General features: G+C 48.6%; 1 protein-coding gene across 1 annotated transcript in view; it reads right to left on the minus strand.

Moving 5' to 3' along the window:
* The window catches only part of RANBP10 (RAN binding protein 10), an 83,499-nt gene that overhangs the window by 11,960 nt on the left and 55,255 nt on the right, over window positions 1-16,284 (minus strand). The window contains exons 4-5 of the mRNA XM_012468186.3: window positions 7,861-8,028; window positions 2,335-2,357 (exon numbers count right to left, since the gene is read on the minus strand). Of these exons, the coding sequence (XP_012323609.1) occupies window positions 2,335-2,357; window positions 7,861-8,028 (191 nt within the window). The remainder of the gene's footprint in view (window positions 1-2,334; window positions 2,358-7,860; window positions 8,029-16,284) is intronic.

A 16,284-nucleotide genomic window follows, 5' to 3' on the forward strand; every position in this document is an offset into this window, starting at 1 on the left:
GTGTCCCACCCTGCATCAGAGGCCATTGTGTCCTCAAGGCCCAAGAACCCCTTCTGGAACGCAGCCAAGGCATACAGAGATGGGCTGGGTGTCACAACCCTGCAGATGTGCCCATGAAGGTCTGCTGCAATGGTGGATCATGGCTCCTCTTGGAAAGATCCAGGGCCGAGGATATCTCTGCCACAAAAAATAGATACATGAGGCTGGGCACGGTGGCTCATGCCTGTAATCCCAGAATATTGGGAGGCCAAGTTAGGAGGATCGCTTGAGTCCAGGATTTCGAGACCAGCCTGGGCAACAAAGTGAGACCCTGTCTCTACAAAAAATAAAAAAATAAAAATAGCCAGGTGTGGTAGTGTGCACTTCTGGTCCCAGCTACTCAGGAGGCTGAGGTGGGAAGATCGCTTGATCCCAGGAAATTGAGGCTGCAGTGAGTGAGCTGTGATTGTGCTACTGCAACCCAGCCTGGGTGACAAGAGTGAGTCCCTGTCTCAAAAAAAAAAAGATAAATGAGGGGGCGGGCAGAGATGAGATGATGCAGGAAAGAAGGGAGGAGGGGAGCATGGCAAAAGGGAACTGGTGGTCTAGACCCCTGGTGCTGGCAAAGGGTGAAGAGAAGCTGCCTTTCCTGTCAGAGGCTCGCTAAGAGGAGGATCTGGCCAGTAGGCTGTGGGGCTCCCTGCTTTCCACCTAGCCCCTGCCATGACTGGCTTTTGCCCGGTCCCTCCCTCACTTTGTGGTTCCTGTGGCTCCCTGATGCTACTGTCCAGAGCCTCGCCAGCCTCCTCCCCAGTGTCACTGCAGATGGCCTTCCCTGAGCCCCCCAGTCCACTCTACCTCCATGCTCAAGCCATGTTCCTTCTTGAGTACCATGCACTTTTTATTTTTTTTTTTGAGATGGAATCTTGCTCTTGTTGTCCAGGTTGGAGTGCAATGGTGCAATCTCCGCTTACTTAACCTCCGCCTCCTGGGTTCAAGCAATTCTCCTGCCTCAGCCTCCCAAGTAGCTGGGATTAAAGGCACGCACCACCATGCCCGGCTAATTTTGTATTTTTAGTAGAGATGGGGTTTCTCCATGTTGGTCAGGCTGGTCTCAAACTCCCAACCTCAGATGATCCATCCGCCTTGGCCTCCCAAAGTGCTGGGATTACAGGCGTGAGCTACCACGTCCGGCCAACCATGCACTTTTGTACCTGCACAAGGTGTGGGACCTTTTCCTGTATGCTGGCTTCAGCCTACCACCGGCTCTGTACGCAGAGGACCTCTCAGTTCCTTTCTTTCCCCTCCTATCCTCCACACCACAGGCAAAGCCCGCCTCCTCCAGCAAACTTGCCTTGACTGTCACCGCCCGCAATGTCATCCCCCATACTTTCTTGCATGTGGCTGCATACTGGCCATGCTCACAACTGGCCATTTCATGTCACGTCCCCATAACTAGACTCTTCCCTAGCCAGGGACAGCATTCTCCTCCTGAATCTGTTCTCTTTGCCTAGAATCACAGCCCCTCTCGGGCTTCCAGGTAGGAGGGAAGGATTCTGAACCATGGACAGGAGGTTCTAAAAGGACCCTGGGTACCATGGTCTGGGCTTCAGAGGCCCATAAGATCACAATGGCACTTCCTGGGGCATCACTGGGGTATTGAGGATCCCAAAGCAGCCACCAGATCAGCAAACCTTCCCTCCTTCTAGAACCCAAACAGAACACACACAGCTAGGCCAGGCTCCCAGTATCCTGCGTGGAGGCCCTGCATGTGATTAGGCCTGTGATGACTCAAAATAAAGAGGGACTGGGGTATAGGTGCAGGATGGCTGGAGGTGAGGATGCACCCTGAACTAAGCAAGTAGAAAACCCCATCCTTTTCTAAGAAGAGAAGACCCCACAAAGTTCACCTCTCTGGCTTGGGGGTACCCTAGGGAGTAACAGATGAGTTCCCCAAAGGCATTGGCTTTCCTCAGGGATCTCTGATGAGTATGTACAGGGACTGGAACAATTCTGTACACTCTGCACCCCAGTTGACACAGAGCTGGCTTAGACCAGCTGAGCCATGGAGCTATCTTCATTCCACCACCCTACCCTCCCAGCCCCACAGCTGCCTTTGGAAGTGCCACAAATTACTGTCACCTGCTAAGAGTCGTAGGAAGACCAGACCTTGCTGCTGGAAAGACAGGAAGGCCAGCAAGTGCCCTTCCTGGTACCCTCAAGCTGACAGCAAGGCACACATCCCTGGATAGGAAAAGGACCAGACTCTACACCCTGCACTTGCAGGTAACACTGTGCCCCATCCCAGTCAGCCCCCAGGAGCCCAGGAGGGGAAGACCCAATAGCAGTACTCACCGGGAGGTCTGTGAAGGCTATACCTGTAGGGGGAAAGGAACAGTCATCAGGGCCAGGCCCTGGAGCTACTCTGCTTCTGCACCCCATGGTGGAGCCATGGATAGTGCTAGAGCCGGATAGTTGTTGTTGTTGTTTCTTTTTTTGAGACAGAGTCTCCCTCTGTTGCCCAGGCTGGAGTGCAGTGGTGCGATCTTGGCTCACTACAACCTCTGCCTCCCAGTTCAAGCGATTCTCCTGGCTCAGCCTCCTGAGTAGCTGAGATTACAGGTGGCCACCACCACACCTGGCTAATTTTTGTATTTTTAGTAGAGACAGGTTTCACCATGTTGGCCAGGCTGGTCTTGAACCCGTGACCTCAAGTGATTCACCCGCCTCAGCCTCCCAAAGTGCTAGGATTACAGGCGTGAGCAACTGCGCCCAACCGGGCAGTCTTAATTAGACCATGGCCTTCTCTTTGTGGGCGGCCTGGCCAGAAGTGAAATCAGATGCTTAGGTAGGTCCATAGCTCTTCCACCCTCAAGGAAAGCCTGCTAAGGAGAACTAAATTCAAAAGATGTATCCCCGCAGCCGCTTCAGGCCTGATCCTTCTCTTGATTCCACATATACTTATGGAAACCCATTGTCCATGCCAGATCCTTTTCCATTCTTTTTTTTTTGAGATGATCTCACTCTGTTGCCCAGGCTGGAGTGCAGTAGCGCAATCTTGGCTCACTTCAACCTCTGCCTCCCGAGTTCAAGCAGTTCTCCTGCCTCAGCCTACTGAGCAGCTTGGACTACAGGCACACGCCACCACGCCTGGCTAATATATATTTTTGGTAGAGACAGGGTTTCGCCATGTTGGCCAGGCTGGTCTTCAACTCCTCACCTCAAGTGATCCACCTGCCTCAGCCTCCCAAAGTGCTGGGATTACAGGCATGAGCCACCAGGCATGGCCCCTTTTTAATCTATTACTTCATCTGATCCTCACACCAACTCTGGGGACCAGGCTTTATTATCCCATTTTACAAAGGAGAAAAATAAGCCTCAGAGGTTCCACAATTTGCCAATAATCATAAAGCTAACAAAAGTGGTGGAGCTGGATTCATTCCCAGTCTGATGCTCCAATGTCATCTGGAAGCTGATGGAGAAGCAGAGACAGGGAAGGTGGCAGCTGCCTATCTTCAGACCATACGCAGTCAGAGTCCTCAGAGGTTCCAAGTTGGCAAAGCCCAGGTTAACAATGGCCTGTGTGGGAGGATCTCTTGAGACCAGGAGTTCAAGACCAGCATGGGCAACATATCGAGGCTCCGTCTCTACAAAATATATAAAATTAGCTATGGTTCCAGCTACTTGGGAGGCTGAGGTAGAAGGACTACTTGAGGCCTGCAGGTCGAGGCTACGGTGAGCTATGACTGTGCTACTGAGTTCCAGCTTGGGTGACAGAGCAAGACCCTGTCCCCAAAACCAAAAAAGCCTGTCAAAAACCCTCCTGCCAAGAGAAGGGGCTGCATTTCTAGGAACCTCAGCTCTGAATTGGAAGTGAGGGTAGAGGGGAGTGGGACCCCAACTACATAAGCAGGCCATCAGAGCACCCACGTTCTTCAGACTGAGAAATGGCTCAGGGCCAATGGAGGCTCTCCCAAGGACTCAAAGCCCTCTCATTTTTTAGATAAAGTCTTCTATCTCCCAGAAGCTCCTGAGGTTTTGGCCTCAGAGGTTTTCAAACTGCTGATTCCTTAGAGGTCTCCAGTCTGCTACTCTAACCCCTGCCCAGAGAAGAAACTGAAGCCCTGTGGAATAGAACAGGGGAGGGTCTGACAACAGGTCTCCCAGAAAGCTGGCCGGAATCATGCCAGCCAGCACATACCACATGCTTCCTCTCTTCTGGGCACTGGACTGAGTGTCTTGTAAGGCATAATTCAATCCTCAGAACAAACTTGGAAGATGTATACTGTCTCTGATACTAGTTCACATATGAAAAAACCAAGGTGCAGAGAGACGGTTTACATTCTTTGCTTGGCTATTTTGTTTGCTTCTTACTGAGGGATGCTCATAAGCCATGTGGTCTGCCTGTCTGAGGCCACTTCTGGGCCCCACATGCACAGTTGGCATGACTCCAGCATGCTGGCAGGACTGAATCCAGAAATCTCTCTGAACCCAGGAGGAGACCCCAGTGTCCACCCAGCAGGTCTGCCCAGGAGCTGCCCTCATGGATCACAGCATGGCCAGGATATTGCTTACTCCAGAGATCATGGAGGAGTCCCCCAAAAGCCTGGAAAAAGGGAGTCCAAGTCCATAAGTTATATGCAGTGTGACTTTTGGCAAGCAACCCAACCTCTCTGAGCTCATCTGAAAAAAGGCGATAATATAGATCTCTTGACTTCAAGGAAAAAGGGAGAACATGAGACATTCTCTGAAAGCTACTTCATGAACTCTGAAGTCTAGGTACAAGTCAGCTGCAGTAGTGCCACAGGGTAAGGCAACTGCCACACTTTGGTTAAGGGATGACCTACCCAGACTTGCCCAACTGCCTCACAATGGTACCCAGGAAGGACAAGGCCTTGAGATGCTTCCAGGAGAATGAGGAAAGAGCTACTCCACCCACTACTCCACTGGACAGGAGCAACACTGCTCCTCCAGCCTGCAGTGTCTCTTTGATGGAAAGATCCAAGTTGGCCCATGGAAAGAAGCTTTAGGCAAAGATCCAGGAGGCAAAGAGGATAGCCAAACTTGATGATAAGGAGTACTGTGAGCCAAACAGACATAGGTCAGGGACCACTGAGGCTGAGAACATAAAGACCTTGGGAGAGCTCTGTGGAAATGACTGTGAGTACGTGGACCACTTGCAAATGAGACATCAGTTCGTGTCTCCGTTCACTCATTCCTTCATCCTTCTACCAAGTATTTGTTGTCATAAGACTAGAGAAACAGCTGCAAGCCTGGTCCTCAGATTCCAGCAGGAGAGATGGCATATAACTAACAATTCTGCAGACAATTGACCAATGGCACAAGGGGAAGGGCTGTGACAGAGGAAAAGAGCAGGGAGACCAGAGGCAGGAGATATCATTCTGCTGCTGTAAAGGAGCAGCATCTGCTGCTGTTCAATTCTAAAGCACATTATTGATAAGATGGCTTGGGAAAAGGAAACAGGGACATTAGAAGATTCACCATGCAGTCTGTCACTCCAACTTAGTTGCTGTTCCATTAAATTTTGTGATCTAGAAAATGCAGGGGACAGGCCATATCCCGTTTTCAGTAAGGTCTCAATAATATCCATGTAGAGAAAATGGAAAAATACGAGCTTCAGGAACTAAGTGATTCTTCTTCTTCTTCTTTTTTTTTTTTAATAGAGACAGGGTCTTGCCAGTTGCCCAGGCTCATCTCGAACTCCTGGGGCCAAGCGATCCACCCACCTCAGCCTCCCAAAGTGTGGGGAATATAGGCATGAGCCACCAAGCTCAGCTGACTTAGTGACTCTTAAATAGCTGACGTCTTTCTGGACAAGCTCAACTATACACTGAAGGGCTCAAATCTTAACCTTCTCTCCTTCCTATATTTTTTATCAGTATCTTTACGAAAACATAAACACATTTAACAGATTTTAGATTAATACAACAATGAAAAGACTATCAAATATTTGAGACAGAACAAGCAAAAACAGAAGGTGTTGACAGGCTGGAAAAAAAAAGCAATGTACTACTAGATGAAGTTTAATTACAACATATGTGAGGTCTTGGATGGGGGTCTATAAAAATCATCCACTAAGGAGATAGGTTTCTAAAAACAGCCTAAGGGTTTGAGCTGACATTAAAGTGGCCATCTGCTCTCCGTGGGATCTTGGGACTTGACTGACAAAGAGCTCATGGCCCTTTGGTGGTCCCAGCGCACATGAAGGACCCAGAGTAGAGGCAGTGGGGATGCTGAGGGAACAGCAGAGTATGCCCTCATCTGTGAGCAAAATGTTGGCAAGCTGCAGGGATATGAGGAAGGCAGCTATACAAAGGGGCAGGTGAAGGGGGGCTTGGATACAGGGTGAGAGCCCGCAACAGTGGCCCCTGGGACTTTGACAGCAGAACCTGGAGCCAAGAAATAGCTGGAGTCAGACTGCAGAGTGGAGAGTGAAGAGCTGTCTTGAGGCCCTGGCCCACCATCTACCCACTAGCTCCTCACCAGTTAGTCACTAGCAACTGCAGCCAGGTAGTCATCAATTTCAGAGGAGGGTTTCTCCGATGTACACCTAGGTCAGCTCAGCAGTGTCTGTGCTACGTTCTCGGCTGCCTAGCTATCAAGGCTTTCCTGCTGGCTCTTGGCTGGAGCGTCTGGCTGCCCTGCTGAGGAATGCTGGCTCCTAGGCATGCACTACCAGCCATCAGCAACCCAATTCCCACTCAGGTCCCTTGATTCTAGCTAGGTCCACCTCCTGGACGAGTCATAGAGGGGATATGGAGAGTGGCAGCCACCTTTTTACTGACCCTCAAGCCAAGGGAAATGGGACTTCTAGGAGTTGGGTTCCAAATAAAATGCCCAATTCCCTTTCCTGGCAGGGCTGGTGGCAGCTGGGCTGATAGAGTTCTGCCACTCCTCTCCTCACTATATCATTCTGGGAGAACTAGGGTGTGGCTAGATCAGACACCTCTGCAAACCCCGGCAGGCAGACCCAGCAGTCAGTCACCACCTCAGGGCCAATGTGGCCAAATACCAGTTAGCACCCAGTAAGCAAGGCATCAGAATAGCAAAATTCTCTTTCTCTCAAGTCCTAATCCTAAATGTCTACAAACGTACAGGAATGTTCCTCCCAGGGATCCCACAGGCCCTCATCCTCTTCCACTTATTGCTATTTCTCCTGGGTTTTTCTCCTGGTTAACAGAACTACTAATCCAGCCATTTTCCCACCTTTCCTTCTTGCAAGTGCACCCCATCTGTCACCAAGCCCTGCGGGGCCACACCTGGGCCTTTTTCCTGCACCCATCCCCACTGCCTTACCTCAGGCCATCTGCCTCTTCTCCTCGTCTTTACTCTGGTCCATCCTTCATGGTTTCACCAGAGGCTTTTTTCAGTGTAACTGCTCCAGCTGCTGCCCATTCACCAAGAACAGGCCAGAGGTCTGGCCCCATCTGACTCCAGCCTGTCTGTTTACCTCCTGGACTAATGCTGCCCTCACTGCTGCTCCATAGCAACCAGCACCAAAGTCTGGGCCAGGTCACAAGCACGCAAACCACCACCACGTAATCTATGTGAGAGCTCCCCAAACTTCTCATCCAATGCCAAACCTTGCTCCAACAAGCGCCACCAAGCCAAGATCATGACCAGGATACTGCTGCACTCTGAGCATCCTTCCCAGGCTGGATAAATGCTGCCGACTGGCTGGATGAACAAAGGCATGCCCCTGCTACCCTCTATTCACCTAAAAGGGCTCCAATGCTTGGAAATGGTGTAGTACCCCAGAGCTCAGCAGAGGTGACACTGCCTTGAGCACTTGCCCCTGAGCCTCTCACCAACCAAAGTGGCTCCACAGAGCAGAGCCTCCAAGGTCTCTTATGCACGCACCAAGACTATGGCCATTCTTGGTGTAGAAGCAGGTGCCATTGATGAGGTTGACGCAGCAGCCGATCACATCTCCTGTGGTGAATGTGGGACCATAGGGCTGGCCAGTCCCCGAGGAGCAGAAGGAATGCCCATCATCGCCATGGTAACCATAGGAATGTTTGTCCCAACCTGTGGGGGAAGAGTGCAGAAATAACTGAGTAGGTACTTGAGGGAGGAACAAGACATTCGCAGAAGCCCACCCAGGTCTCTCAGCCTCTCCTCAGCCTGCTCCACCTCTGTCAGCACTCTCGGCCTCTCACAGAGCCACCAACAGATAGTCTGGCTGTGAGTCCAGCAGGTGACCGCCCAAGCAGCTGATGCAGCCCCACAGAGGAATGATCCCACACTGCAGTTAACAGGAACACACAAGAGGGAGGTGCAACAAGGAGGTGGTCAGAGGAAGCCTTGTGAAGGAGAGGGAGCTGGAAGTGACCTTGGAAGTACATCTGTAGGTTGTTTAAAATGTATTTTAAATTGAGAATTGGTTTACATAAGATTCTCTCTTTTATTTTTATTTTTTTTGAGACAAAGTCACCCAGGCTGGAGTGCAGTGGTGCAATCTTGGCTCACTGCAACTTCCGCCTCCCAGGTTCAAGCGATTCTCTTGACTCAGCCTCTGGAGTAGCTGTGGTTACAGGCACATGCCACCACGCCCAGCTAATTTTTGTATTTTTAGTAGAAACAGGGTTTCAACATGTTGACCAGGCTGGTCTCAAACTGCTGACCTCAGGTGATCCTCTGGCCTCAGCCTCCCAAAGTGCTGAGATTACAGGCGTGAGCCACTGTGCCCCGCTGATTCTTCCTTTTAAATTGTACAATTCAAATCAGTTTTACTAAATGTATACAGTTGCATTACTACCACCACCACAATCAAGACACAGAACATTTCCATCACTCTAAAAAAGTTCCCAGCTGAGTATGGTGGCTCATGCTTATAATCATAATACTTTGGGAGACTGAAGTGAGGTCGGAAGGTCAAGATCAGCCTGAGACAACATAGTGGGACCTCATCTCTATAAAAAATAAAAAAAAATTGGCAGGGTGCAGTGGCTCACACCTGTAATTTCAGCACTTTGGGAGGCTGAGGTGGGCAGATCACCTGAGGTTGGGAGTTTGAGACCAACCTGACCAACATGGAGAAACCCTATCTCTACTAAGAATAATACAAAATTAGCTGGGTGTTGTGGCACATGCCTGTAATCCCAGCTACTGGGGAGGCTGAGGCAGGAGGGTCGCTTGAACCCGGGAGGCGGAGGCTGCAGTGAGCTTAAACTGTGCCATTGCACTACAGTCTGGGCAACAAGAGCGAAACTGTATCAAAAAAATTGCCAGATGTGGTGGTGCCTGCCTGTAGTCCCAGCTACTCAGGAGGCTGAGGTGGTAGGATTACTTAAGCCCAGGAGTGCAAGGTTGCACTCCAGCCTGGGCAACAAAGTGAGACCCTGTCTCCAAAAAAAAAAAGTTTCCTCAGGTATCTTGGCAGTCAATTTATGCTACCCATCCCCAGTCACTGGCAACACTGATCTGATGTGTTCCTACGGTTTTGCCTTTTCCAGAATTTCACATAAATGGAATCAAAGAACATGTGGTGTCTTGCCTGGCTTCTTACACTTAGCACAATGCATCTGTGATTTACCCATATTGTTAGGAGTGGCAGTGTTCCATTCCTTTTTATTGCTGAGTAGTACTCCATGTTACAGATACACCCCAGTTTTTCTTTTTTTTTTTTTGAGACAGAGTTTCACTCGTTACCCAGGCTGGAGTGCAATGGCGCGATCTCGGCTCACCGCAACCTCCGCCTCCTGGGTTTAAGCAATTCTCCTGCCTCAGCTTCCCGAGTAGCTGGGACTACAGGTGTGCGCCACCATGCCCAGCTAATTTTTGTATTTTTTAGTAGAGACGGGGTTTCACCTTGTTGACCAGGATGGTCTTGATCTCTTGACCTCATGATCCACCCGCCTTGGCCTCCCAAAGTGCTGGGATTATAGGCGTGAGCCACCGCGCCCGGCCCCCACCCCAGTTTTTCTATCTGTCTATATACCCCAGTTGATGACATTTGAGTTATAATTTTTAGCTATTATGAATAAAGCCAACAAATGTTTGCTTTGAGGTATTTGCACAGACATATGTTTTCATTTCTCTTGGGTAAATACTTATAAGTGGTACTGCTGGGTTATAAGATAAGTGTATGTTTAACTAGATAAGAAACTGTCAAACTATTTTCCAAAGTGGCTGTGCATTCCACCCAGCAATGTATAAGCTTCATGTCTTCTTCAATATTTTTATTCAGTTCATTTTTTTTTTTTTTGGCCTTTTAGTGTATATATAGTGGTTTTAATATCATTGTGGTTTTAACATACATTTTACCTATGACAAAACTTACTGAGTATCTTTTCATGTACTCATTTGCAATCTATTTGTTGGAAAACTATTCAACTATCTATTCAAATTTTTAACTCATTTTTTATTGGGTTGTTTATTGTATTGCACTTATTTACTGTATTATACTGTAAAGGTTCTTGATATATATTAGATACAAATCCTTTTATGTTTTGTGAGTATTTCTTCCAGTCTGCAGCTTGTCTTTTTTTTTTTTTTTGAGACAGGGTCTCACTCTCTCGCCCAGAGTAGGAGTGCAGTGGCCCAATCTCAGCTAACCCCAATCTCTGCCTCCCAGGCTCAAGGGATTCTCCTGCCTCAGCCTCCTGAGTAGCTGGGATTACAGGCCACAACTGCCATTACGCAACAACTGCTTGGCTAATTTTTGTATTTTTAGTAGAGACAGGGTTTCAACATGTTGGCCAGGTTGGTCTCAAACTCCTGACCTCCAATGATCTACCCGCTTTGACCTCCCAAAGTGTTCCGATTACAGGCATGAACCACCGTGTTCGGCCTCATTTTTTTAACAATGCCTTTCAAAGGTGGGCTGTGATTGTAACTGGGACTCTGTTGACTCTCTAGGTCAATCTGGAGAGAATAGATAGCTTAACAATATTAATTATTCTGGCCAGGTGCAGTGGCTCACACCTATAATCCCAGCACTTTGGGAGGCCGAGGCAGGAATATTGCTTGAGCCCAGGAGTTTAAGACCAGCCTGGGTAACATAATGAGATTTCGTCTCTACAAAAAATCAAGAAATGAGGTAGAAGATCTCAAGATCACTTGAGCCCAGGAGATGGAGGCTGAAGTAACCCCTGAGTGCACCACTGCACTCCCACCTGGGTGAAAGAGCAAGACCCTGCCTCAAAAAGAAACTATTATTATTTTAATCTATGAACATGGTATATCTCTCCATTTACTTATAATCTTTATCTCAATAGTTTTGAAAAAATTATCTCTTACATGTTTCATTTCTATGCTATTATAAATGATATTTTAAAATTCCAGCTTCCAATTGGTTCTTGCCATTATTATTATCATTATTTTATTTATTTATTTATTTTTGAGACAGAGTCTCATTCTGTCACCTAGGCTGCAGTGCAGTGGCATGATCCTGGCTTACTGCAACCTTCACCTCCTGAGTTCAAGCGATTCTCCTGCCTCAGCCTCCAGAGTAGCTGGGATTACAGGCATGTACCACCATGCCCAGCTAATTTTTGTATTTTTAGTAGAGACAGGGTTTCACCATGTTGGCCAGGCTGGTCTTGAACTCCTAACCTCAAGTGATTTGCCCACCTTAGCCTCCCAAAGTGCTGGGATTACAGGTGTGGGCCACCACGCCTGGTCTGCTTCTTGCTATTAAATTAAAATAGAATTAATTTTGGGCCAGGCATGGTGGCTTATGCCTGTAATCCCACAATTTTGAAAGGCCGAGGAGGGCGGATCGCCTGAGGTGAAGAGTTTGAGACCAGCCTGGCCAACACGGCAAAACCCTGTCTCTACTAAAAATACAAAAATTAGTCAGGCATGGTGGCAGGCACCTGTAATTACAACTAGTCAGAAGGCTGAGGCAGGAGAATCACTTGAACCCAGGAGGCAGAGGTTGCTGTGAGCCAAGATTGAACCACTGTATTCCAGCCTGGGCAATAGAATGAGACTCTGTCTCAAAAATCAATTAATTAATTAATTTAATTTGGAGGTAGGAAATGGAGTCAAGGTTTCCTCTTCTTTTTTTTTTTTTTTTTTTTTTTTTTTGAGACGGAGTTTCGCTCTGCCGCCCATGCTGGAGTGCAGTGGTGCAATATCGGCTCACTGCAACCTCCACCTCCTGGGTTCAAGTGATTCTCCTGCCTCAGCCTCCCAAGTAGCTGGGACTACAGGCACCCACCACCACACTGGCTAATTTTTGTATTTTTAGTAGAGACAGGGTTTCGCCATATTGGCCAGACTGGTCTCAAACTCCTGACATCAGGTTATCCTCCCACCTCGGCTTCCCAAAGTGCTGGGATTACAGGTGTGAGCCACCATGCCCAGCCAAGGTTTCTCTTTTAAGTGATTAGAAGGTTCTAAAATTAGATTACAATGATGGTTGCACAATTCTTTAAATATGCAAAAAACTACCGAATCATACACTTTAAATGGAAGAACTACATGGTATTTTAGCTCAATAAAGCTGTTTAAGATATCTGTACATGTGTTATGTGTGTATGTATATATGTATTTATGCACCTACATAGAGTATTTTACTTTTATGTATTTACCTGGTATCCTACAACCTTGTTAAACTCACCAATTCACTCTGGTAGCTTTTTTTGAAGATTCTTTGAGATTTCTTTTTAATACAGATGATTCTACTGTCTGAAAATAGTTTGATTTCTTCCTTTCCAATTTGTATACCTTTTATTTCTCTACCCTGCCTTGCTGCACTGCCTAGGCCCTCCAATACAGTGCTGAACAGAAATTATGAGAACAGAGGTGAGACCTTTGAAGGGCACCAAGCTTTGTTTGTTTATTTGAGACAAGGTCTTATTTATTTATTTACTTACTTGTGACAGGATCTTGCTCTGGCACCCAGGCTGGAGTGCAGTTGCACGATCTTGGCTCACTACAACCTCTACTTCCTAGGCTCAAGTGATCCTCCCAACTCAGCCTCCCAAGTAGCTGGAACTACAGGCATATGTCACCATACCCAACCACCAAGTTTTTTTTTTTTTTTTTTGAGGCAGAGTTTTGCTCTTATTGCCCAGACTGGAGTGCAATGAATGGTGTGATCATGGCTCACTGAAACCTCCGCCTCCTGGGTTCAAGAAATTCTCCTGCCTCAGCCTCCTGAGTAGCTGGGATTACAGGTATAAGCCACCATGCTAGGCTAATTTTTTGTATTTTTAGTAGAGACAGGGTTTCACCATGTTGGTCAGGCTGGTCTCGAACTCCTAGGGTGATCCACCTGCCTCGGCCTCCAAAAATTCTGGGATTACAGGCTTGCGCCACTGTGCCTGGCCCCACCAAGATTTTTAAAAAATTTATTACTAATGGCTGGGTGCGGTGGCTCATGCCTGTAATCCCAGCACTTCCGGAGGCTGCGGCGGGTGGATCACGAGGTCAGGAACCCCATCTCTACTGAAAATACAAAAAGAAAATTAGCCAGGCGTGGTGGCAGACACGTGTAATCGCAGGTACTCAGGAGGGTGAGGCAGGAGAATCACTTGAACCCGGGAAGGCAGAGGTTGCAGTGAGCTGAGATCGGGCCTGCACTTCAGCCTGGGCAACAAGAATGAGACTCTGCCTCAAATTTTAAAAAAATTACCGTTATTTGAACAGATAAGGTCTTTCTATGTCGCCCAGGCTTGTCTCAATCTCCTGGCCTCAAGCGATCCTCCTACCTCTGCACCAAGGTTTTATACAAGGGGAGAGGGAAGTGACAAAGGGAAGAGGATGTGTAGGCAAAGGCATGAGGGCAGGTGGGGCAGGAGTGGGGGACCTGCAGAGGGGCTAAACTGCCTAAGGAGCAGAAATGGAACTCTCAGAGCCCAGGAACTGCACAGGCTGGGAAGCCGATAGGCTGACAAGCAGGCTGCTCCCCAGGGACCCCTCCAGGTAGCATCCCCAGTGTCTGCCTGCCTCCTCCTTGGGGCCTAAGCAGCACACCATAGGAACACTCTTAAGCACATCCCTCGCCTCCCATGTGGCATGGGTAGAGGCTCTCCTCTGAGTAGAGGATCTGAGTAGCTCAGAAAACAGGGCAAGTTTCAAACATTCACAGTACATGTGTGTACATGGACGGGCAAGGGCATGGGGTGTGGGCAGGCAGCAAGCAAAGGTGTTGGGTTGAGAAAAGAAAGATGACAGGGCCAAGGGCGGCTGACAAGGGAGGCAGAGAGTATGATTGGAGAGGTGACACAGACCAGATCCTGGAGCCTAAATTCAGCATTCAGACCAGCGAGCGCAAGAGAAGTCGTCCCCATGGTCATGGCATCCGTCCCAAGCCTAGTGTACCCTGAGCTTTCATATCTTTTCATCTAGGAAGCCTCTATTTAAATAAAGATTCTCCAGCATCCACAGTGGGGAACAGGCCAAGGCTGAACGGCTCTCAGAGACTGGTGGAGGCCCTCAGCCCTGCTGGTCCCTCCCGCATCCCCCATCGCATCACCAGGAAACCAGTGTGAGAGCTGCTCGGGACTGGCTTTAGAAGGGCCATGGCCTCTACCTGGATCCAGGCTCTATTCTCACCTTCTGAATTTGCCAAAGACATTGGAACTGCCTGGCTCAGGGGACGTGCTGCTGCTCCTGAGCATCAACTTAGCTCCTAAGCTTACCAGGCCCAGAAGTGGGAGAGGTCTTTCTGTTGCTAGTGGGTACGCAAATCATTTGAACTCAGAGAAATAGCTCTTCTGGGGCAGAACAATGCCCATTCCCCACCAAGAGGCAGGCTCGTGAGGCTGTCACAGTCAAGGCCTTTCCTCAGGCATCAACTCGGGAGGCACTATGGCTCCTGATTGGCAGTGGCTGTTCCCCTGGTCTATAGCAGGCTATAGATGAGGGTGGCCAGCTGGACAGCAGTGAGGAGCAAAGTGACAATCATCCCTCCAGGTCTGGCTCAGATCGCAGTGGCCACAAGCATGCCCGCCAGCTTGCCCTGACAGGATCCACAACCATGGGCCACACCAGCCACAGAAGCCCTCCCCCTCCCCCTGCCCCTCACCCCTCAGATAGAGCATGAGGACTTCCCACTGCAAGGCAGTAACTGACAACAATGTGTCAACCTGTTAGGAGAGCACCCATAACCCTGTGTGTTTGGCACAACAGGTTATTGCCAGAAGTGTGGGATGCCAGAAGGTGGGGTGGGGCTCTCCTCAATGCTCCCTGACCTGCACAGTCTCCTAAAGCCAAGTCCATTGCTTATGTGGCCATGGGAGCATACCATCTAGCAAAGCCACTGCCCATTCCACCTTCCCCAAATAGTCCTTCAGGAAGGCTGCTTGCTGCTCCTCTGGGTCCTCTCAGAACTATGCCCAAGAACTAGTGGTATCCACTCTGCCCTCCCCTCTTGCCAGTGCATCATGACTCAGTTCAAATGCCTGCCTCCAGGAGTCTTCCATAACATCCTTTGGTCCTCCCCTTGCACACTGCCCACATCCCTGGTCCACTGCCTGGTGCCTACTGAATCTTTTTTTTTTTTTTTTTTTGAGAGACAGAGTCTTGCTCTGTCACCCAGACTGGAGTGCAGTGGTGCAATCTCGGCTCACTGCAACCTCTGCCTCCTGGGTTCAAGCAATTCTCTTGCCTCAGCCTCCCGAGTAGCTGAGATTACAGGTGGCCACCACCACATCTGGCTAATTTTTGTATTTTTAGTAGAGACAGGGTTTCACCATGTTGCCCAGGCTGGTCACGAACTCCTGAGCTCAGGTTATCTGCCCACCTCGGCCTCCCAAAGTGCTAGGATTACAGGCCTAAGCCACTACGCCCAGACTACCGAACCTTTTCAATCACCAGTCTCTGTTCCCAGGACCATCCATGCCCCTTCCCACAAGATCATGAGCTCCTTGGTATAGGGGCCAAATGATCTTAGGACAGGTCCTCCAGTGCCCAGCATGTCAGGAGTCTGACAGGTGGTACAGATGTATGCATATGCACATATGTGTGTTCATGTGCCACCAGTGACCAGCTCCCGCTGTCAGCCCACCTCTTTCTCGCACAAGGATGATCCTGTAAGACAGATTTTTATGCAAATTTTACTGTCCAGGAGGTATAAGACAAAAGCTGGAAGGTTTCCTTTTTTCACTTTCTTAGGTTAGAACAGTAGATACTCTAGAAAACCTAATAACAATTTGGTCATTTGATTTATGAAAGCTCGTGAAATCACCAGAAGAACCTACTTAGTCAGTGACTCAAAGGTATTTGGGAGATATTTTTGTCTTAGTGTATGGGAGTTCAATAACCACTATGAAAACAATAGATGCTTAAATTTTCAAAGACCTAAAATTAAAATAAGCATTTTAAAATCTT

The sequence above is a fragment of the Aotus nancymaae genome, unplaced genomic scaffold (genome assembly GCF_030222135.1).
Source record: "Aotus nancymaae isolate 86718 unplaced genomic scaffold, 86718_ANA_hifiasm-v0.15.2.pri h1tg000030l, whole genome shotgun sequence".
Lineage (NCBI taxonomy): Eukaryota > Metazoa > Chordata > Mammalia > Primates > Aotidae > Aotus > Aotus nancymaae.